Genomic DNA, 20517 nt, shown 5'->3' with positions numbered 1-20517 from the left:
TCAAATAACTTTATAATAACTATATAAAAGCAATTTAAAAGATATTCGTATTTAAAATCAATAACAAATATAGAAGAAAGAAGTATCGATGAAGTGAATCAGCGCAAGGTTAACACGTTTTGTGTTATGCTACGTACACACTCGTGTAACGATTGCTAATTATTTTGGGATTTTACTTGTTATGAACAGTTTTTTTATGGCTTCACCTAAAGGTGGGAACTGACCAACGTTACGAGGTGTAATGTAACATGTAATGTAATGTTACACAGCGAGTATTCCGTGCAGTCAGTACGTCGTGTTACGGGGAAAAACAACGTAACACGACGTACTGACTGCACGAATGCTCGCTGTACAACATTACATTACATGTTACATTACACTTCGTAACATTGGTCAGTTCCCACCTTAAGACCATGCGTTCGAATACGGCTGTGTGTAACTTTTCTTCATTTGCACTCGAACGGTGCAGGAAAAAATGGTGGGAAACCAGCACTTCTTAGACGTTAAATCATTAGGCTCAGACGACTGATCACCTACGTGCCTATTAAGAAAAAAAAGTCTCCACAAAACGGAACACAGAATCATGATGACAATGTACTGATTTAAATTATAACAGCTACATAGTTATTATATAAAGGGCCTTTTAAAAAGCAAGTATAGGTCAACGGTATAAATTCAACGTAAAAAGAATTCCTGTATTTATAAAGAAAAAAACATATAAAGTACCCACTAAACTGAAACATACCCACTGAAGTATTTCGGAAACGATTCGATTTAGGGTCCTTCAAGAAAGGAGCGTACCAATTCTTTAAAGGCTGGCAACGCACTTCCGAGCCTTCTGGCAATGTGAGTGTCCATGGGGTATCACTTAACATCTGGTTAGATTCCTACCAGTTTGCTTCCTATTATTAAACATAGATTTATCTCTCAATGCTTATTTATTTAAGTTAGAGGCTGGTAGATGTAAATGTGTAAAAGACAATTTCAACAAAAATAAGATATGAAATATTTACGGTATGAACTTATATTAATATTTAAATGTTTTTAATAAAATCATATAATTAATTATTATAATCCAATGATATTATGAAAATAACATTATTGAACGTAATATCTCAAGATAAACCTAGAATATTACTTTATATACTAATAAAAATTCCGCCATAAAATTTTGAAAGCGTTCGTGTGAAGTTAGTAATAAAAATGTTAGTGTGGACGCATCGTAACAATTCAAAAGCTTAAGGAAGTTTGAATAAAATTACGTCAACTTTTATAACTTAAAATGTTTGGATAACGGAAGCAGAATATTTAATAGTTCGTTGTTATTTAAAGACATAATTCGAAAACGAACGTAATTTGGGAAATCGAAGATTTGGAATTGTTTCCCTTCGGCTTATGTTTTGAATAAAATACTTTTAATAAAGGCATTATGAAACTATAAAGATTTGTATTTTGATAATGTCACTATAGGATACTTTGAAAATTCATAAAATTTTAATAATTAATTGTATAAATTACATTGATTAATAAAATTAAGGTAATTTAAGATATATATCAATTTGAAGCAATAAAAACCTGTCATATTACTGAATTAAAATGTGAGTGATGTGAGCTCAAAACGTCCGGACAGTTTTATAATCTTAAATTCTTAGAGTTGTTTAATTAAACACAATTATTAAATAAATAATTCTATTAAAAGTGTTAAGTGTAAGTAACTTATTTATCAAAGGAAATTTTGATAAATAAGAGTGAAAAATAAATAATAAACAGTAAAAAAAAATGCAAATACTAGGGGTCTAGGCTCCGAATATGATTTTGTCCCATTCGGTGTCGAGACCCATGTTACGTGGGGTCCTAGCGCTATAAGGAAATAGCAGAAAGGTTTGTCGACATCACAGAAGACCGAAGAGCTGGCAGCTACCTCAGAGAAAGATTTAGTCTAGTTATATAAAGGGGGAACGCTGCCAGTATGTTCGGAACCTTGCCTAAAGGAACTCCTTTTAATAATATATTTTAGTTATCATATATATTCTTTCTGTTATTTTTTTTATTTTTTATATATTAATAAAGTTATTTATCATATAATTTTTAATTTATAAATAATAGTAGTTTAAGATTATCTTTGTATACGTCTCTAACATTATATTTAATAATTGAGGTTTTTTGAAGTCACATAAAGCCTCTTAAGGCTTCTTTCTCTCCAAAAAGTTTTTCACCATGAACCCAAAAGACCCAGGAAATCTGGTTAACCTATGCACGAAAGTGAATGAGGTCAGCAGGTATTTTATTAAACTCAATATCTGCTTCTAGCATTTAATTACTTGTTATTAAGTCTTGGTCAATGAGATGCAAATACAACTAGATCTTGTATTTGTCCTAGCCTAGATAAAGTTTAGTGAACTTTAAAAGCTATCTTAGCGTACGATATATTTTACAAATTTTGTTAAGAAAATTTTTATACTCATGGACATACATTCCTCACATGTAAAAATAAATTTATTTCTTTAGGTAGCCAACAGCAACTCAGGACTGTTGGTGCTGGTAGTGGCTTCAGCGCGCGAATCTCATCCCTGAGGTCGTAGGTTCAATTCCCGACTGTGCACAAAAGGACTTCCTTTCTATGTGCGCAAATAACATTTGCTCAAACGCTGAAGGAAAACATCGCGAGGAAATCATCTTACCATAGACCCAATCGACGGCGTGTGTCAGGCATGGGAGGCTTATCATATGTTTGAACAGGCCTATTAGATTGACAAATGATCATGAAACAGATACAGAAATCTGAGGCCCAAACCTAAAAAGTTTGTAGTACTACTGATTTATTTTATATTTTATTCAACAGCAAGAGTGAATCTAAATATATATTCAGAAAAAAAGCCATAAACAGCCCTACTAAAATATAATATGTATATTGGTGTGTATGTGCTTACGTGTGTGTGACAATTTACTCAATATTATTTTGTACATTAAATCCTGTAGGAGACCTTTTTTTATTAATGAGACAATGAATCAATGACAAGCAAAGAAATAATTTCAAGTACTAATTGCGCAAATAGATATAACATCCATTACAAAGCCGGGATTCAAACACAAGAACTTAGGGTTCAGATTTAAATAGACGTGTATTAAATTATACAAATATGTAGTTCGTTAATTTCGAGCGTTCGAGCTTAAATTAAACGAATTACTTAGGGACGTATACGTTTCGATAATCTATATACATATACTCGTATAAAAATGAAACCCGTTTTCCGTTGTAACGACATAACACGAAAACGGCTTGACCGATTTGTCTGATTCTTTTTTTATAATATTCCTTGAAGTACGAGGATGGTTCTCACAAAGAGAAAACTGAAAAAAATTGAGTGAAAAAGTCTAAAAAAAAACACTTTTCTATATTCCCATACAAAATATTCGTAATAATATTTAAAGGCAATTTGAACTTTAATACCATATCATAAAGTTCAAGTGTTAGTGGAGGGGTTCCGGGAAGGTAAATTTTTATTTTTTGACATTATGTATTTGTTGTATTATCAACTTTCTTTTTTTTATCTTACTAGCTAGACCGGTGTCCCGAATAGCAGAATAAGTATTTAAAAAAAAATAAAGAATCGACTGTTAGGCGGTACGATGTTCGCCAAGCCAGATAGTTATTAATAAATTTACTAAAAGAAAATATCGAAGAATAAGAATGTATAAACACTGTTAAAGCTGTGTAGCTTTATAAACAGGTAAATATTAGTCGGTAGGTAATGTTTAAAAAACTTTTATTTCTCATTAAAAAAAATGTATTTTTATTTACATGAGAATCTTAATATGTATATACGCACGAGATACACGTCGCCATCAGCTGTTTCAAATTCAAAAATCTACTAGTCTGAAAACAAATAAACAAAGAAATGGATGCAATCTGAGGCCAACACCTATTATTATAGCTATGTTGGTTAAGTTACATATACATATATATTTTAATAATTAGGAGCGTAAACAAAACTATCATCGCATACTTGAAGCCAATATGAGCCCTTTACTTTTTAGCAATATAAATTGTAATTTAACATCCTCATTTCCGATAATGTTCAATAACATAAGTATCACTAGATTTACGAACTCTTCAATAATTCAAGTAAGATTTTTGTTGGCGTCGCAAGCCCCTAATTTTACGTTAGTTATAAGCTCATATTTTAAACTATTAAAGTCAGTTGTTACCCAGCTTCAAACAAAGAGTTTAATTTAAAATATATCTGAACATATCCATTATCCATACAACAACAGTCACCGGTTAAGTCACGTCACAATAATTAAAACTACGCACGTTCAACGAAAGATCCCTATCATCCAAAACAATTAGAACAATGCTTCAATAAGTCAAGTTCGTTTTTTGTTAATCCAGCGTCGCAACCCCACTACCCCTAATGTAATCATAGTTATCAACTCTTTTTTTTTTTTTTTAAATATATTTATTCACAAAAAAGTTACACCTTAAATCAAACCATGCCCCGCAAAACTGCTTACGCAGTTTGACTGCAGGTGACTCGCCTTAAATAAACATAACTTCTAAATCACTAAATTACTAACACTGCTACTACAACTAATACTAATACACTTAATTTACTTATAGGTTACAGCATATTTAACAAATGGTTTTTTAATAAACCTCTAAATTTATCCAATGAAGTCTCACGTCTTATGTCCTCGGGTAAACTATTGAGCAAGTATGGAATCCGCTTCTTCAACGTTCTATCTCCATAATAATTTTGCACAATGGGTATTTCAAATTTACCTTTGGACATTGACCTTGTGTCAGTTATATGATGCACCAAACTAGTAAAACGATCCTGCTTACCATGGTTATTTACAAGTACAAGGAATCTATGTTTCAGGCTAGCCGGTAAAATTTTAAACAATTAAAGCCAGTTGTTGCCACTTCAAAGTGTTTTAAAATTAATTCTATAGTCGTCTAAATAGCGGACGTGAAACAGCGGCTGTTCTTTTTTGTCTAGTATTTCGTAACTACTCAATTGTAAGTTTATTCTGGTTATGTGGTATTCAAGTGACCTAATATTGAGTTATGCTAATCTGTTTGGCCAAATTACTTCATGTAATAGGATATAGAGCATTGAAGGACAAATGCAAACTGTTTTCGATACGCTGTCCGAAACTGGCCAAACAGGAAGTTGAAGTTATTCTGTGCAAGTAGGCTAGGTCTCTATACTTTATTGCGCTATTCAAAATTGTATGTTTTAGTGTTTAAGTAATTATTTCAACATATTAAAACGTCCATAAAACTGTTTTTATACATTTTGATTTAATTTATTTTTGTTTTATTTTAACTACAATTGCAAAGTGCGATTCATAATCAAGTTTATTTTTTGTTACCCTTTAAATTGAAGTCGCTGTTTCATAGACCAAAAATGTTAATTTTGAAGTTTTTGCCTACAATGCTGCAATGTTTTAAAAACCTTCTCCTAAAACAGCCTTGTTCTATAAGTTGCGGATTAGAATAATTTGTTTCAAAATTTATAATAATATCTTTAATTATTATAAATGAAATTAAAATTGAAGAAATTGTGTCAAGGAGCGTAAATATGAATAAAAAAACGTGTTGTAATAAAAGTTTATATTACAATAACTTCGTATTTACAAGATGGGAACGCATTTCTGAGGAACATTTAATAGATAAGTTAGCTAAGATCACAGTTATTTTTTATCGATTAATTACCAGGCGAAACGGGCGTTAAGACCATGAGCGCCGTAACCGTAACCCAAGGGAGAACCGTAAGCGACGGCTCCATGGGCGAGAGGAGCGGCAGCGTAGGCGTTGACAGCGACTGGAGCGGCAGCGTAGGCGTTGACGGCGACTGGAGCGGCGTATGAGTTGTAGGCAAGGGGAGATGGGTGAGCTGAGTAAGCGGGAGCGGCGTAGGCGGATGCGGCGTAGGCGGGGGCAGCGTAAGCGACGCGAGCATGAGCTCCGTACGCAAGAGGAGAGGCGGAGTATGCGACGGGAGCGGCGACAACAGCTGGAGCGTGGGCTACCAGAGCTGGGTCTTTGCGGACAACAGCGTTGAAACCGTTGTGGGCGTCAGCAGCGTAGTCTACTGTCCGGCGGGTGCCATCAGATTCCAGCAGAGAGTACTGGCCGACCACGTTGTCACCGTTGCGGGTCTCGTGCTGGCTCTTGACGTCACCGGTGTGGGGGTCCGCTACTCCATAGGAGAAGCTGGAGTAGTCACCTCCATGGACGGCACTGCCTTGGGCGGCAGCTACCAATAAAGCGAGGACAACAAACTGCAAAAGAAAATATTTTTAAATACAAATCATTTCAAAATTTTTTACTCATTGTAAATTATATTAAATGCATATATGCTTTAATAAATATATGAAGTTCTCGACTATGACTCAAAGTTATAATTGGGTAGTTTAAAGTACCCATTCGGCACACATGCTGGTACTCATAAAAAACTTTGACGCAATAATTCGCAAGTAACAAAGGCCTAGAATGTGTAATTTAAATATAGTAATTTTACCTTAGAGGCCATTGTACGTGTTTTGTTCGACTTCTGATCGCAACTGTTTTAATCGAGCTCGCGTTTACTATTTATATTATCGCGAAGGCTTTGATTTTGATACATAGCAGGAAGTTCATAAGCAGTACTTTCCACCATGCATTAATTAATTTTTGGTTACGTCGGCCGTGTTTTTTTGTTAATGTTCAACTTTTTCGCAAGGTCGGGAGGTTTAATTTATTTAACTAGATATTTTCTTAATGAATTTTTAAACTGGCATACTTTTTAACTGTTATTAAATTAAAATTAAGTCAAAAATCATGTAGGTAACACAATGTACACTTATGAACATCAAAAAAGAAATATACATTAAATGCTTCTAATTTTACGTTTTCTGCCAGTTCTCAATTTAAGGACGTAGAACGGAAGAGAAGAACTGGCAATAAACTCTCCGCCACTCTTTTTAATCGCTAAGTTTTTTGTTTTATATATTTAAGTTAAATTTAATTATCATATATAGGGTTAGGGGTTAGGGTTGTAGGACTCATTTTCCGCAATTAGACTCCTGATTGGTCCGTTGTGCGTTAAAGTCCTGGCTAATTTAGCCAGCCTAGCTCCTTCCAGAAGCACAGAAGTCTCCTGGGCTTCCCGGAGGGACCTCACTGTCCCGAGGAATTATCATATATATATAGCGAAGAAAAGTTGGAGGATGCCTTTGCCAAGAGTCAGGCTAATAATTAATGTATTTTTAAATGAAATTGCAGAAGTATAATAAATATTAAAGGCTTATTTCATTTAGACAAAGCGATTGAATTTCCTCAAAATTTTGACCTGATTCGAAAGTTATATTATTGTAAGATACTACTTTCTGTAATGTATTTTTAATAACTTTATCATTGTAATATTTCTCTCTTAATGTTGTGCGCACTTGTTATTGTTATGCCATGTATTTGTTTTTGTATGTCATGTGTTATCTGTAAGTGTTTCGTTAGTGTGCCTTTTAAAATAAAATAAATAAAAATAACCTCCGAACTTTGGTGGTCTTCAAAGGGTGTGGGATAGAGTTTAATGAATGTTTAACAATTTTTTAGGTAAAGTTAGCAGCTTTTCTCAGGCTGCTATTCAGCAACTCCATCAACTATTCATTGGCAGAAAATCTTACAGTCCCAATTGTTGGTGATTAGTGGTGGGCTAGAACACACCGCCATCTTGGTATTAAGATGTTGATGTTACAACAAAATATTTCAACCTTCTTTTGTTAAATTGAAAATTTTGATAGTTAAACGCCGTTGTAAACCGGTTCAGTGAATTTTTGCTTCCGTCTCTTTTAAATATAGAAGATAGATAGAGATAGCTACAGAAAACTGCGCTAAAAAGGTATTTGGTTTAGGGAAGCATCTGATAAAACCTAACATATAACACGTTGCTTACAAAGGAGTTTGCTTAAGAAAACTTTTGTGGCTGCACTTATAACTTAATCTGCATAATAATATTACATAGTAGGAAATTGTTCCCTTGTTTTGTAATTTGTAATAAAATAACAGAGGAGTAGTAGCAGGTAGATTTAGTAGTTTAGTTTTTCTAATTTTAATTGTTTTGTTTTGCCTTTGCGTCACATAAAAAAATGGATATTGTGGTTCTTTTACTATGTATCAATGTGCCGAGCGTTGGCAAGTTTTAGCAATAAATAAAAGGAAGACAAACGATGGTTTAATACTACTTTCAAAATTTATATAAATTGCTTATAGTCGACATAATATGAAAAAAAGTCTTATAATCGATGGGTTATGAAAGATAAGACGCATATGTAATGTTTTCCTATGCAATTTTTCGTTTATAAACAGTAATATGTGTTATAATTCACACGTTTTATATTAAATGGTCAAAATTTATGAAATATATAATGCCGTTTATTTAAACAAAAGCAACGGAATGCCCGTGTGAGCCTAGGTCACTGTTCATGCTCTTTCACAAGTTCCTACATAATGTGATTGCATGATACGTGCTTGATAAAAATTATCGCTATAAAAGGTCGCGATCAAAAAGCATAATCGTCAGTTGTTTCATAGACTTCAAACTAGAAAAAATGTTCTCAAAGGTACATTTTAAATCACATATATATAATAATAAATATATTTATTTATGAATCCTACTAATTCGTTCTACTTTCAGGTCGCAGTTTTCGCTTTGTTCGTGGCAGTTGCTCAATGCAGCGCCGTCCATGGAGGTGACTACTCCAGCTTCTCCTATGGAGTAGCAGACCCCCACACCGGTGACGTCAAGAGCCAGCACGAGACCCGCCACGGTGACAATGTGGTCGGCCAATACTCCCTCATTGACTCTGACGGAACCCGCAGGACTGTTGACTACGCTGCTGACGCCCACAACGGTTTCAACGCTGTTGTACGCAAAGACCCAGCTCTGGTAGCCCACTCTCCAGCTGTTGTCGCCGCTCCCGTAGCATACGCCGCCTCTCCTATCGCGTACGGAGCTCATGCTCGCGTCGCTTACGCTGCCCCCGCCTACGCCGCATCCGCGTACGCCGCTCCCGCTTACTCAGCTCACCCATCTCCCCTTGCCTACAACTCATACGCCGCTCCAGTCGCCGTCAACGCCTACGCTGCCGCTCCAGTCGCCGTCAACACCTACGCTGCCGCTCCTCTTGCCCATGGAGCCGTCTCTTACGGTTCTCCCTTGGGTTACGGCTACGGCGCTCATGGTCTTAACGCCCGTCTCGCCTGGTGATTTATCCGAATTTAGAAAAGTCAATGTCTGTGATCTACTTTAATTTAAAAAAATAAACATATTTATGTGCATAAAGTCTAATTAATTTGAACCTAAAAATATTATAAACCTATTCCTTATAGTACAGTCTGCTTAAATATGTAGTCTCCATTTTTTTGGAGAGTCAATCCTACTTACATTATAAACGCGAAAGCTTGTAAGTATGGATGCTTGTTACTCTTTCACGTAATAACTACTGAATGGATTTTAATGAAACTTTACAATACCATAGCTTATACATCAGAATAACACATAGGCTACAAGTTATAAAGATAATGTGTGAATTGTCCAAAATATCATGTAGGAAAAAATCTACTATCTGCGAGCAATTCTGGCGTGCGCTGCCAAAACTAGAGTTATTTCAAATGCACATTTGGTAGTAATCAATGGAGTCCTAAATAAAAATAGATACTTTTATCGCTTCTGTTATTTAAAGTAGATAAAATATGTCTTTCACGCTACATCATTAGGACAAATTGTATTTTAATCAATCAATTTCAAAAATTCTTTATTTTGTTTCACAAAAATGTATAGTGCTACATATCCAGTGTACATTATTTCCTGGAATGTAACAAACATACAACTAGACATATTTTTACAGATGGTAACTTTTAGGTATAAAGAGTCACTAAGTGGTCACGAAACATTTTACTATAGAAAACAGTACAGAAAAACGTTACGGCGCAATACATGGGAGCGGGTCAATAATCTCCAAAAATTGCGTGACGTAATACTTGAACGCTCCCAAAGACAATACTTACAATATACTTTTAGCTTAAAGCAAAGAGCACAAAATTTGGCTGTCAGAAGAGACCTTAAAACCTAAAAATATTGTAAACAATGAAGTCATTAGACGTAATAACACATGATACGCTTTCATTTCTTTCTTTAGCTCTCATGAATCATGTGCCCTTCCTATTTCTCTCCAAAATAGCAATCACCGGTTTTAGCCAGAGTTTTATGATATGCAATTAATAAGTTATTATTTCTTACAGCAAATTTAAAGAATAATATTTTTTTATTGGACTTTTACACCTTTTGAACAAAAATATTACAATTTATGTCTGTTCCTTACTGCATATCGATATAATTGAATATTAAAATATTCCTCATATGAAATAGGTAATTTCATAAATTACGTATAAAAAACAAACTAAAATTCGGGGAAAACGGCACATTTATATTTTAAATTTCCTCGTGTAAGTGGCATTTATAAGGTATTAAAAATGTTTTTTTTTAACCTTACTTCACACTACAGTATCATTTGAGCGCGGTGCATCAAAATTACAATCTAATATATAAAATTCTCGTATCGCGGTGTTTGTGGTTAAACTGCTCCGAAATAGCTCGACCGATTCTCGTGAAATTTTGTGTGCATATTGGGTATGTCTGAGAAACGGACTTTTTCATCCTCCTAAATGTTAAGGGTAGTCCACCCCTAAATATTTTTTTTTATATTTAGATATTTTTTTCTGTTTTTATTTTTTTATGATACAGCATTAAAAAATACATACAACCCCTAACATTCAACCCTCTACGATCAACCCCTATTTTTTTTATTATAAATGATATACATGGCAAAACGACGTTTGCCGGCCAGCTAGTATCACTATAAAAACTAATCAAGGTCGAATGTATTATATCCTGTATTAGTGACATATCTTACAAATACTTCCTTCAGAAAATCTTTCGATTGACCTTGCCAAGACTAATTATCTATAATTATTAACTATGGGAATGGTATAGTGTGACTAATTGGTAAAAGTACGTGAACTTTATTTGAAGGACTTTAAAATTGTCCATTAGTTCCACGTTATGTAGATTTAATTCCACTGATTGTTATCACGACTATTTAAGTTTTTAACCTTCAGATTTTTTTTTATAGAACGGGGGGCAAACGGGCAGGAGGCTCACCTGATGTTAAGCTTATCATATGTTTGAACAGGCCTATTACATTGATGAAAGAAATGGATGCAATTTGAGGCCAAGACCCATTTAGATATGTAGCGCCATTGGATTATTATTATTATTATAGTTACGTAACCTAACATTGGTTACATATTATATACCTATACGTTTTAGTGATACCGCCGCCCATAGACACTCTCAATGCCAGAGGTCTCGCGAGTGCTTGCCGGCCTTTTAAGAATTGGTACGCTCTGTACGAGGTACATTGTTTGAAGCCTTAAAATGGGGCGTGTGGCAGACACATGTCTATGTTTTATCGTAAGGTATTACTTTATAATCGACTTCAACAAGGAGGTTATCATTGTGTGCATTTTTTGTGTTCTCCGTCCGTGAACCGATCTGGATGATCGAGATGTCAAATTATTCGGATTTGCAAAAAATCAATGAGTATGTATGATGACTACAATCAACCTATCAATGATGACCATAATAATTGATGACCCTTTGGAAGACAACTGATTTCCAAACAATAGTCTGATAGGATATTTATAGCCCGTAGAAATAAATAAATAATCATTTTAATACATTTAATTATAACGGTACAAGATAAATCAATACAAAGAACTTATGTGCTTACATAAAGAAATAAAAGAGTGCGTGTACTTATGTACGCGCGTAAGAAGTTATATTATACTTCTTTGGCATTATTAAAAATAGTTTTTGATTGCATGCAAATAATTAATTACAATTAAATAATTAAAGACTGAAAAAGGAGTCATTATAGTCAATAAAGTTCAGTTTAGGTACATTTGAAAAATTAAATAAATAAATATTTATTATTATTCTCTTACATTAAGTGTAACATAAATTCTATTATTATTCGAATGTTGTTTTTAAATTATGTCCAATGCCGTAGCATCTTCCGTGGGCAACTTCAGTCTGTTAATTTTGTGTCACGGTGCGCACGCATTGTAAAATTTCACTGTCATCAATTTTTCATAACGCGCCTAAAGAAGTTTCACGTCAAAAAGGGATTTTAGCACTTCAGCGGCTTATTACTGTTTACATAACAAAGGCGATTGAACCAGGATTTAGTAAAATGACAAGTTTGTTATGAACGAATTAACATAATTACTAATCATATTATTCTGAATACTTCAGTCTACTAGCTGACCCGGCAAATGTTGTTTTGCCATGTATATTATTTCTACGAAACCTTTTTTAGTTTAATAAAAACAACTATCTACTATAATAAAAAATAGGGGTTGATCGTAGAGGGGTGAAAATTAGGAGTTGTATGTTATTTTTGTTTGCTGTATCATAAAGAAATAAAAACAAAAAAATGTCTAAAAAATAAAACATTTTTTTTTGATGTCACCCGTTACCACTTAGGGATTTGAAAGATAGAAGCCGATTCTCAGACTTACTGAATTTGCATAAAAAGTTTCATAAGAATCGGTCGAGCCGTTTCGGAGGAGTATGGGAACGAACATTGTGACACGAGAATTTTATATATTAGATAAAACTACACTACGTACTTGGAATGCGTGGCTGTGGCTAACAAACGTACAGATATCCTCGGAGCAGTTAGGTCGTGCGAACTGCGAAGTGCCCAGGAGACTTCTGTGCTTCTGGAAGGAGCTTAGTTTGCCAGGACTTTACGCTCAACGGACCTAATGAGAGCTTAAGTGAGTAACTGAGTTCACCAACCTTTAACCTTTTTTTAACTACACTACGGAAAAAATGTTCATAATAAAATTTATTATTTTAATAAACTTCAATAATATAAAATTTCAAAGACGTGGCGTGGCGCATTAACTTTAAGATGAATACGAAATAATCAACTTTTACTATTTTGGACTATTGATTGTTGGAATTAAACAACAGAAACACAGAATTGTAAGCTTCCTTCATGTATATTAAAGGAAATAAACTATTTAACTTATTGAAAATACTTTCACCTACAGAGGCCACTAAAGGTTGTTGTCTCTCGCTAACCACGTTTTTAATGCTCTCAAAATGGCGAGTTATTGAAGTATTGTACTGAAGTATTTCCGACCGAATTCGATTTAGGGCCTTCAAGAAAAGACCGTACAAATTCTTAATAAGGCCGGTGACGCACTCGCAAGCATTGACTATCCATGGGTATCACTTACATCAGATGAGCCACCTGCCGGTTAATAAAACAGTTATAGTTAAATAAAGTAATAAATATATTTATTAATAAATTTCAGTTATTGTTATTGAAACATTAAATATTTAAAACTTGCGTAAATAAAAGACAATAACTTGTTGATACTATGTTAATCGATAAAGAAAACACTTCAATATTCCTTCCGTGTGAGGACTGATCTAGAAGAATGAATTTGGAATTGTAGTGAAGAATTTCCGAAATTAGTGTCGTTATTCAATGATTTTCAGTTGGGAATACCATTTTAAGGAATTTTATTTGATTAAATCACGAAAAATTATCCTTCCTCATGAATCATTCTAGATTTTAATTAAAATTGCAATCAATTCCGCGCAGTAGTTTTTGAGTTATCGCGACCAAACAGGCAGATGCGCCAGATTTGTATGATATAAAAGTCATACGTTGTTGCGTTTAATATATATCCTTTGACACTCACAAATGGCGTTGTGGTGGTGGCCTTCTCTTGGTAAAATAGATCCAGAGATTATCCCGTACAACCTTACAAACTTTCATTCGTAATATAGACTGTTAATAATTTGTATAGGATAAATGTAAAACTACAAAGTTCTGTAAACTATAAATCTTTATACATTTATTTCACATCACAGCAGTTGCATTCATAACATCATAAGTCATTTTCAGAAGAATTAAATACACAGACAGATTAATTTGTTCCTAGGTCAGTAATCTAGTAATGTAAGCCGAGACCATGAGCGCCGTATGCGGCACCGTGGGCAAGACCAGCGTAACCGTGGGAAAGTCCTCCGTATCCATGCGCTAAGGGGGCAGCGTAGGCACCATGGGCTAAGGGGGCAGCGTAGGCACCATGCGCTAAGGGGGCAGCGTAGGCACCGTGCGCTAATGGGGCAGCGTAGGCACCATGCGCTAATGGGGCAGCGTAGGCAAGAGGAGCAGCGACAGCTACACCTCCGTGGTTCACTGAGGTTGAGTGTGAAGAGTATGACACGGAGGGTCCAGCAACCGCAACTGGGGCAGCATGGGCAGCGTAAGCCAAGGGAGCAGCGTGGGCGACTGGGGCAGCCACGACTGGAGCGGCGTGGGCAACGTGTCCGATGAGAGCTGGGTCCTTGCGTACGATAGCGTTGAAACCGTTGTGGGCGTCAGCAGCGTAGTCTACTGTCCGGCGGGTGCCATCAGATTCCAGGAGAGAGTACTGGCCGACCACGTTGTCACCGTGGCGGGTCTCGTGCTGGCTCTTGACGTCACCGGTGTGGGGGTCTGCTACTCCATAGGAGAAGCTGGAGTAGTCACCTCCATGGATGGCACTGCCTTGGGCGGCAGCTACCAATAAAGCGACGACGACGAACTGTTAAGGAAAAATATCATTAGTATAAGAAAATTTATTTATAAAACAAAATTTATTCAATTATAAAATTTGGTCGTAAAAATTGATAGCAACACTTTTGCACAATAAAACCCGACTAGCCAACTAACCTTAGCTGCCATTTCGAGGTGTATGGTTATGCTGCACAGTGAACTGTGAATGTTAAATCCTGAGTATGATAGGGCTTTTATACGGGTCCTGAACAATATCGGCGCTATTAATAGGAAATAATGGCAGGGCCACTCTAGGTCACGTAAAGTGAATGTTTTTTAGAGTTCAATTTCGTCAGACAGAATTGCTATGCGGAACTAGTCGGACCCACTCGGACCGCGGCGGATATTGTACGGGCATTAATATTGAGATTTCCAGGAAACCGAATCAATAACAATCATTTGTGGCGTGTATTGATGATTGATTATAAACATATTTGGTTATTGTAATAAATTAAAATTACTTTTAATTTTTCGCCCATACACAATCGTATATGAGATTTCTATCGATTAATGTTAACAATTCTATGCTTTAGTCATATAGTCAACAAGAAACAAAAGTGGTCATAACTTTTCCATTATTGAAAATTATGTATTAGTTTCGCAATACAGCGAGGAAATGCTGCCAGCGTTAAAGGTACACTGCCACAGGGACCAATCTTTTAAAATTTGTTTTAGTTTTCTCTTAATTAATTTTTATTATTATTATTACTACGTAGGTTAAGAATATTGTAAATACTGTATATTTGTGTATTGGAAATTAAAATCTTAAACTTTAGAATAAGACTGCAGTAAAATCCGTGTGTGTATGTAAATTTGAATTAGCTATTAACATTTCAGATATAGAAACAAAATATATACTTATATTTTGTTGTAGTAATTACACACAGTTTTGTGTACATATTTCATACCCGTAGTTTCAAATGTGACACCGCTACTGTACCTTGGACCATCTCAGATATTAAGGAAATTAAAAGAAATTGTTCTGATGTTGGATTTAATTTATTTACATTATTTACAAATTTTTAAAATTTGAGTTCCGTTGTGAATAGCTTTCGTTGAATCAGTAGTAGTAAGGTGAAGGGTATCCGTAACCTCCGTACCGACCGTAGGCGTATGGGGCGTAGGGAGCGTAAGAGCGGAGACCAAGGGGAGAAATAGGGGCAATGGGGGCAATGGGGGCTACGCGGGCAATGGGTGCAACAACAGCTGGGTCCTTCCTCACAAGGGCGTTGAATCCTTCAGCACCAGCGGCGTAGTCGACGGTTCTCTGTGTTCCATCTGAGTCCAAGAGGGCGTATTGGCCCTGAACTCTCTCACCGTTGCGGGTCTCGAATTGGTGCTTGAAGTCACCGGTGTAGGGGTCTGCTACTCCATATGAGAAGCTGGAGAAATCAGCGCTGACAGCAGCCAAGAGGGCGAAAAGAATGACGCACTGTTGGTAAAGAGTTTGGTGTTATAAATTTGATTTAATCTGTAGTAATATTGGGAAGTTTTTTTTGTTGAACGTTTCAGGAACTTTTTGTTTCAATTTGAATATAAAATTACGCTACCAGTAACAGGGACTAATCTAATATATAAAATTCGTGTCGCGGTGTTTGTAGTTAAACTCCTCCGAAACGGCTTGACCGATTCTCATGAAATTTTGTGCAGATTGGGTATGTCTGAGAATCGTATCACATCAATTTTTCATCCCCCTAAATGTTAAGGTCCACCTCTAAATTATTATTTTTTAATTTTTGGATAATTTTTTTTATGATACAGCATTAAAAAATACATACAACCCCTAATTTTCACCCCTCTACGATCAACCCCTATTTTTTATTATAAATTATATACATGGCAAAACGACATTTGCCCGGTCAGCTAGTTATTGTTATAAATCAATTTTATTTATACGAAAATAGAAGTGTTATAAATTTCTTACCTTCGCAACCATGTTTAATGTTATAGATGAATGAGGTTGTGACTACGTTGAAGAGTCCTGAAGATGTGATGCTGTTGATATGTTTCGATACCTTTTTATATGATCTAGATCTGGATGGACCTGTTTAAGAAGAAATTCAGGAAATGCTTAAAAGTCAAGTTCGTCAGAACGATGCACTTTTAGAGACCTTTCTACTTCATGACAGCCTTGATTAAAGTTTATGTAAGTGCATAAATACGTGTTGTGAGTTAATCTTAGTCATTCGATTGTAGTCTAATTAAACGAAAAATACAAGGCCAGGATATAATTCTCGAGATTAATATAAGTTAAGATTATCTTATTTTGAAGCCGTTAAATATATTTTTCCTGGTAACATAAATACTATGATTGCGAAAAATCTGGATTTTGGACGTTTTATGATTCAAGCGAAATGTTTTTATCATCGAAATCCTATGATACTGTTCTTTAGTGGTTAATGTACATGATGTATGGTAGCGCAACTGATTATGTTCACCATGCCTCATTCGGGACTAACTTAAAAAAATCATATTCCAAAAATAACTAGTCAGTTACTACAATCCATTTCTCAATCTAACTAGAATCAGTTGGCCTTACAATTATGATTATTAACATAACCATTTTGAAATAACGTAAAATTAAATAAAGCAATTTGAAACTACAAAGTATGCAGAACGTACCCAAACTGATTTGCATAAATCTATGTTGTACTTTACATAAAACTATTGCTATTTAATTTTGAAACAGCTATTAACTATGTATATTATTTATACCCTAGCTTAAAACCTTCCTAGATAAATAACAAATAATTTTCGTTAACACTTTAATCAGTGGCGCTACAATCACTTTCGGTCTGGTTCTCAGATTTCTGAATCTGTTTCATGATCATTTTTAATTCTAATACGCAAGTTGGTGATCAGCCTCCAGTGCCTGACACACGCCGTCAACTTTTTGGGTATAAGACATGCCGGTTTCCTCACGATGTTTTTCTTCACCGTTCGAGCGAATGTTAAATGCGCACATAGAAAGAAAGCCCATTGGTGCACAGCCGGGGATCGAACCTACGACCTTAGGGTTGAGAGTCGCACTCTGAAGCCACTAGGCCAACACGTTAACACTTTAGCTTCATAGCATAAATAGGGCGACTCACTCGTCATCTATACTGTCTAAATGGAGATAATATGTGACTTATGCATAGAGTTGTTGGCCAATATTAGACTATTAATTGTCCTATGTGGCATAATGCTAACAAATTTATTAATTAATAATTTCCTAAAGTGTCAAATGTCTGTATCCGATTATATGCCATGAGTATTAACAATTAACTCTTGAAGCTATAATTGTTAGTAAAAGTGGAATCGAACTAAGACATACCACTCACTAAGCTTTCAAGTCAAAAACTCACTAAGCTTCATAGTATACAAAGACTCTCTCGTCATCCTTACTATGTATAAATGGAGATAATATAGGATTTATGATGCCGGGTTGTCGGCTTATATTAGAGAAATAATTTTCATATGTGGGATAGGGCTAACAAATTTATTAAATATTAATTTCTTAAAGTGAAAAACATCGTATGAGGGAAAACACAGGCTTATATTGAAAAATGTTGAGAAAATTTTCTCTTATAGCGTTCTCTTTTGTGTGAAGGTGACCCATATGTCTGTGTGTGATATTATTGGAATTGAACTCTTACTTCGGAGTGAAATAATAATATCGTTTTATCTGCGTTGATGACGTATTTGTATAATTGTTTAAACAGTCACAACAAATATAATTTATGTTGTGTTGAAAAGGGATGTAATTGGACTGCTTTAAGTGTTACCAATTATGTAAATAAATAAATAATCGTCTGCCCATATTACGCACAAAACTGTAGGCATTTTTTATTTAAACTTACGAAGGAATAATATGATTTTTATTACACTTGGTTTGCACTCTACCATCTGAGATAATATGATCAAAGAGTTACTATAAAAACGTTTAAGGTGTTACACGATTATTTTACGGTTCGCTTGTAAAGGTTACATATAGTTAAAACGTTTCAAAATTTCTTTATTAGCGTAAAGTATTTGCTTATTATTTAAATTATTGTGCAAACATGTTTAAATTAAACTTCTGGAAGCAAAATTGTTCAGCTAAGTATATTTTTTAATTTGTATGTTTCTTTGAATGACGTGTTGCTAAAATTGTTAGAAATGTTCATTTCATTTCATTAGAAGGATTAGATTTTTTAAAGAAAATACCTTTTATGTTACGAGTGCCATAGTATATTTAAATAAACAGTCAAAGGAACACTTTTGCGAGGTCTGTCTAGTTAATAAGATATTTTTTTAATTTACAACCAAGGGTTATTTTGGTATGGGTGGAGGACTGTTGATAGAGAAATGGAGGGAGGAGTGGAACTAGCGCAGTTAGGGCACTGGTTCTCAATGCTAACACCAGCGTTCGCTGTTGTTGAACGGGACGCCTCCTCTTGGTACTGCTGTTGCTGAAACTGCTGTTGCTGTTGTTGAAGCTGCTGTTGCTGTTGTTGCTGGTGCTGTTGCTGCTGTTGCTGCTGCTGGAGCTGTTGTTGTTGGAGCTGCTGGTGCTGCTGCTGGTGGTACTGTTGCTGAAGTTGCTGCTGTTCCTGCTGTTGGAGCTGTTGTTGTTGTTGCTCTTGGAGATCTTGCTGCTGTTGACGTTGGCTGTCTTGGCTAATTTGGTTGTCTTGAATTTCTGGAGCTTGAGGTGCTTGAGGTGCTTTGTTGATTTGGATTGGGTTGATCAAAGGCTGGTTACTGACAGTCGCAATGAAACCAGTTAAGTCGTTGGCCTGATAGTCCACAACCCTCCTGACGCCATCAGGTTGGATCAACGAGTATTGTCCGAGAACAGTGTCGCCGCGTCTAGCTTCTGATTGGGCTTTGAAGTCTCCAGTGCGAGCATCATTGACGTGGTAGGAAAAGTCGTAAGATACTGGCGGCTCACGGAATTGTTCCAGTATAATTGGTACCGGTGCAGTGTGGAGGAAGGTGCATGTTGCAGAAATGATAAGACCAGAAAAGATTAAAAGCTGAAAGAGAAAACATAATTTTTAAGTATGACAGAAGTTTATTATTGGATTGTTTTACTCATAATTAAAATCTATAAATAACTATCTAATAAAAGCTATTGTAAACTTGAAAGGTATATACTGTAATAAGATTAACACAAAATCGTTAAAAAAACATTAAAAAACCCAATCATTTGTCTCCCGAAATAACAAAAAGCTTGGTTCAAAGACCGAACAAGGTTTTCAAACAAAAACTGTCAAACACAAGGCAAGCGATAAATAATGGCACAATTAATTGAAAAGGGATGTTGTATTAATGAATTTGTTTAGAATTTGATCAAGTTAAAACAAATGTTGGGATTTCTTTTTGAGGGGATGAAATTTATTACCTTTTGAACCATCTTGTTTGTTTGATTGATGTGTTCACAATATTGAACGGTTGACGACTGTGATTATGAGATGAAATCTCTACAATTTATATGCAAATAAGTGAAAAATGATACCGTATTTCACAATTAGAATTCGATACCTTGTGGATTAGAATGTTTAGACTATTGTAGGTCTAGATTACGTATGTAATACGATGCGTATTCGCTACTTACGACTTCATTAACGTTGTCTACGTATATTTTTAGAAATCAGCCTTGCGATTCTGTAACTCACTTTTCGAACTCTCACAGCGGTTTACGCAGCGGCAGTCCCGCTCAGTCGTAAGTTACAGAATCGCAAGGATGAAGTCTTAAACCGAAACCCGGAATTTTGTATTCACGTTTACTTACATGTAGAAGGAGATCATGGCGAGGAAAGA

At 35.2% G+C, this 20517-nt stretch overlaps 5 protein-coding genes across 5 annotated transcripts; 1 reads left to right on the top strand and 4 right to left on the bottom strand.

The window, feature by feature from the left end:
• Nucleotides 1-5605: 5605 nt before the first annotated feature.
• Nucleotides 5606-6648, bottom strand: LOC125055810 (larval/pupal rigid cuticle protein 66-like). Its single transcript, XM_047658428.1, has 2 exons — nt 6531-6648; nt 5606-6291 (listed from the first exon to the last, which is right to left on the bottom strand). The coding sequence occupies exons 1-2, from the start codon at nt 6540-6542 to the stop codon at nt 5719-5721; spliced, it is 585 nt and encodes a 194-aa protein (XP_047514384.1). The 5' UTR covers nt 6543-6648; the 3' UTR covers nt 5606-5718.
• A 1828-nt stretch (nt 6649-8476) lies between these two features.
• LOC125055811 (larval/pupal rigid cuticle protein 66-like) lies at nt 8477-9325 on the top strand. Its single transcript, XM_047658429.1, has 2 exons — nt 8477-8607; nt 8682-9325. The coding sequence occupies exons 1-2, from the start codon at nt 8596-8598 to the stop codon at nt 9252-9254; spliced, it is 585 nt and encodes a 194-aa protein (XP_047514385.1). The 5' UTR covers nt 8477-8595; the 3' UTR covers nt 9255-9325.
• Nucleotides 9326-13957: 4632 nt separating this feature from the next.
• On the bottom strand, nt 13958-14983 carry LOC125055809 (cuticle protein 7-like). The gene is made up of 2 exons (XM_047658427.1): nt 14848-14983; nt 13958-14719 (listed from the first exon to the last, which is right to left on the bottom strand). Exons 1-2 carry the CDS (start codon nt 14857-14859, stop codon nt 14081-14083), a joined length of 651 nt encoding a protein of 216 aa, XP_047514383.1. The 5' UTR covers nt 14860-14983; the 3' UTR covers nt 13958-14080.
• Nucleotides 14984-15710: 727 nt separating this feature from the next.
• Nucleotides 15711-16789, bottom strand: LOC125056156 (larval/pupal rigid cuticle protein 66-like). Its single transcript, XM_047659127.1, has 2 exons — nt 16655-16789; nt 15711-16162 (listed from the first exon to the last, which is right to left on the bottom strand). The coding sequence occupies exons 1-2, from the start codon at nt 16664-16666 to the stop codon at nt 15791-15793; spliced, it is 384 nt and encodes a 127-aa protein (XP_047515083.1). The 5' UTR covers nt 16667-16789; the 3' UTR covers nt 15711-15790.
• Nucleotides 16790-18919: 2130 nt separating this feature from the next.
• LOC125056269 (alpha-protein kinase 1-like) lies at nt 18920-20234 on the bottom strand. Its single transcript, XM_047659299.1, has 2 exons — nt 20099-20234; nt 18920-19730 (listed from the first exon to the last, which is right to left on the bottom strand). The coding sequence occupies exons 1-2, from the start codon at nt 20108-20110 to the stop codon at nt 19011-19013; spliced, it is 732 nt and encodes a 243-aa protein (XP_047515255.1). The 5' UTR covers nt 20111-20234; the 3' UTR covers nt 18920-19010.
• Between the last annotated feature and the right edge of the window lie 283 nt (nt 20235-20517).

This window comes from Pieris napi, chromosome 14, assembly GCF_905475465.1.
Source record: "Pieris napi chromosome 14, ilPieNapi1.2, whole genome shotgun sequence".
In the NCBI taxonomy this organism is placed as follows: Eukaryota; Metazoa; Arthropoda; class Insecta; order Lepidoptera; family Pieridae; genus Pieris; species Pieris napi.
The sequence above is the reverse complement of the archived record's forward strand: the minus strand, read 5'-3'. Positions and strand labels throughout refer to the sequence as shown.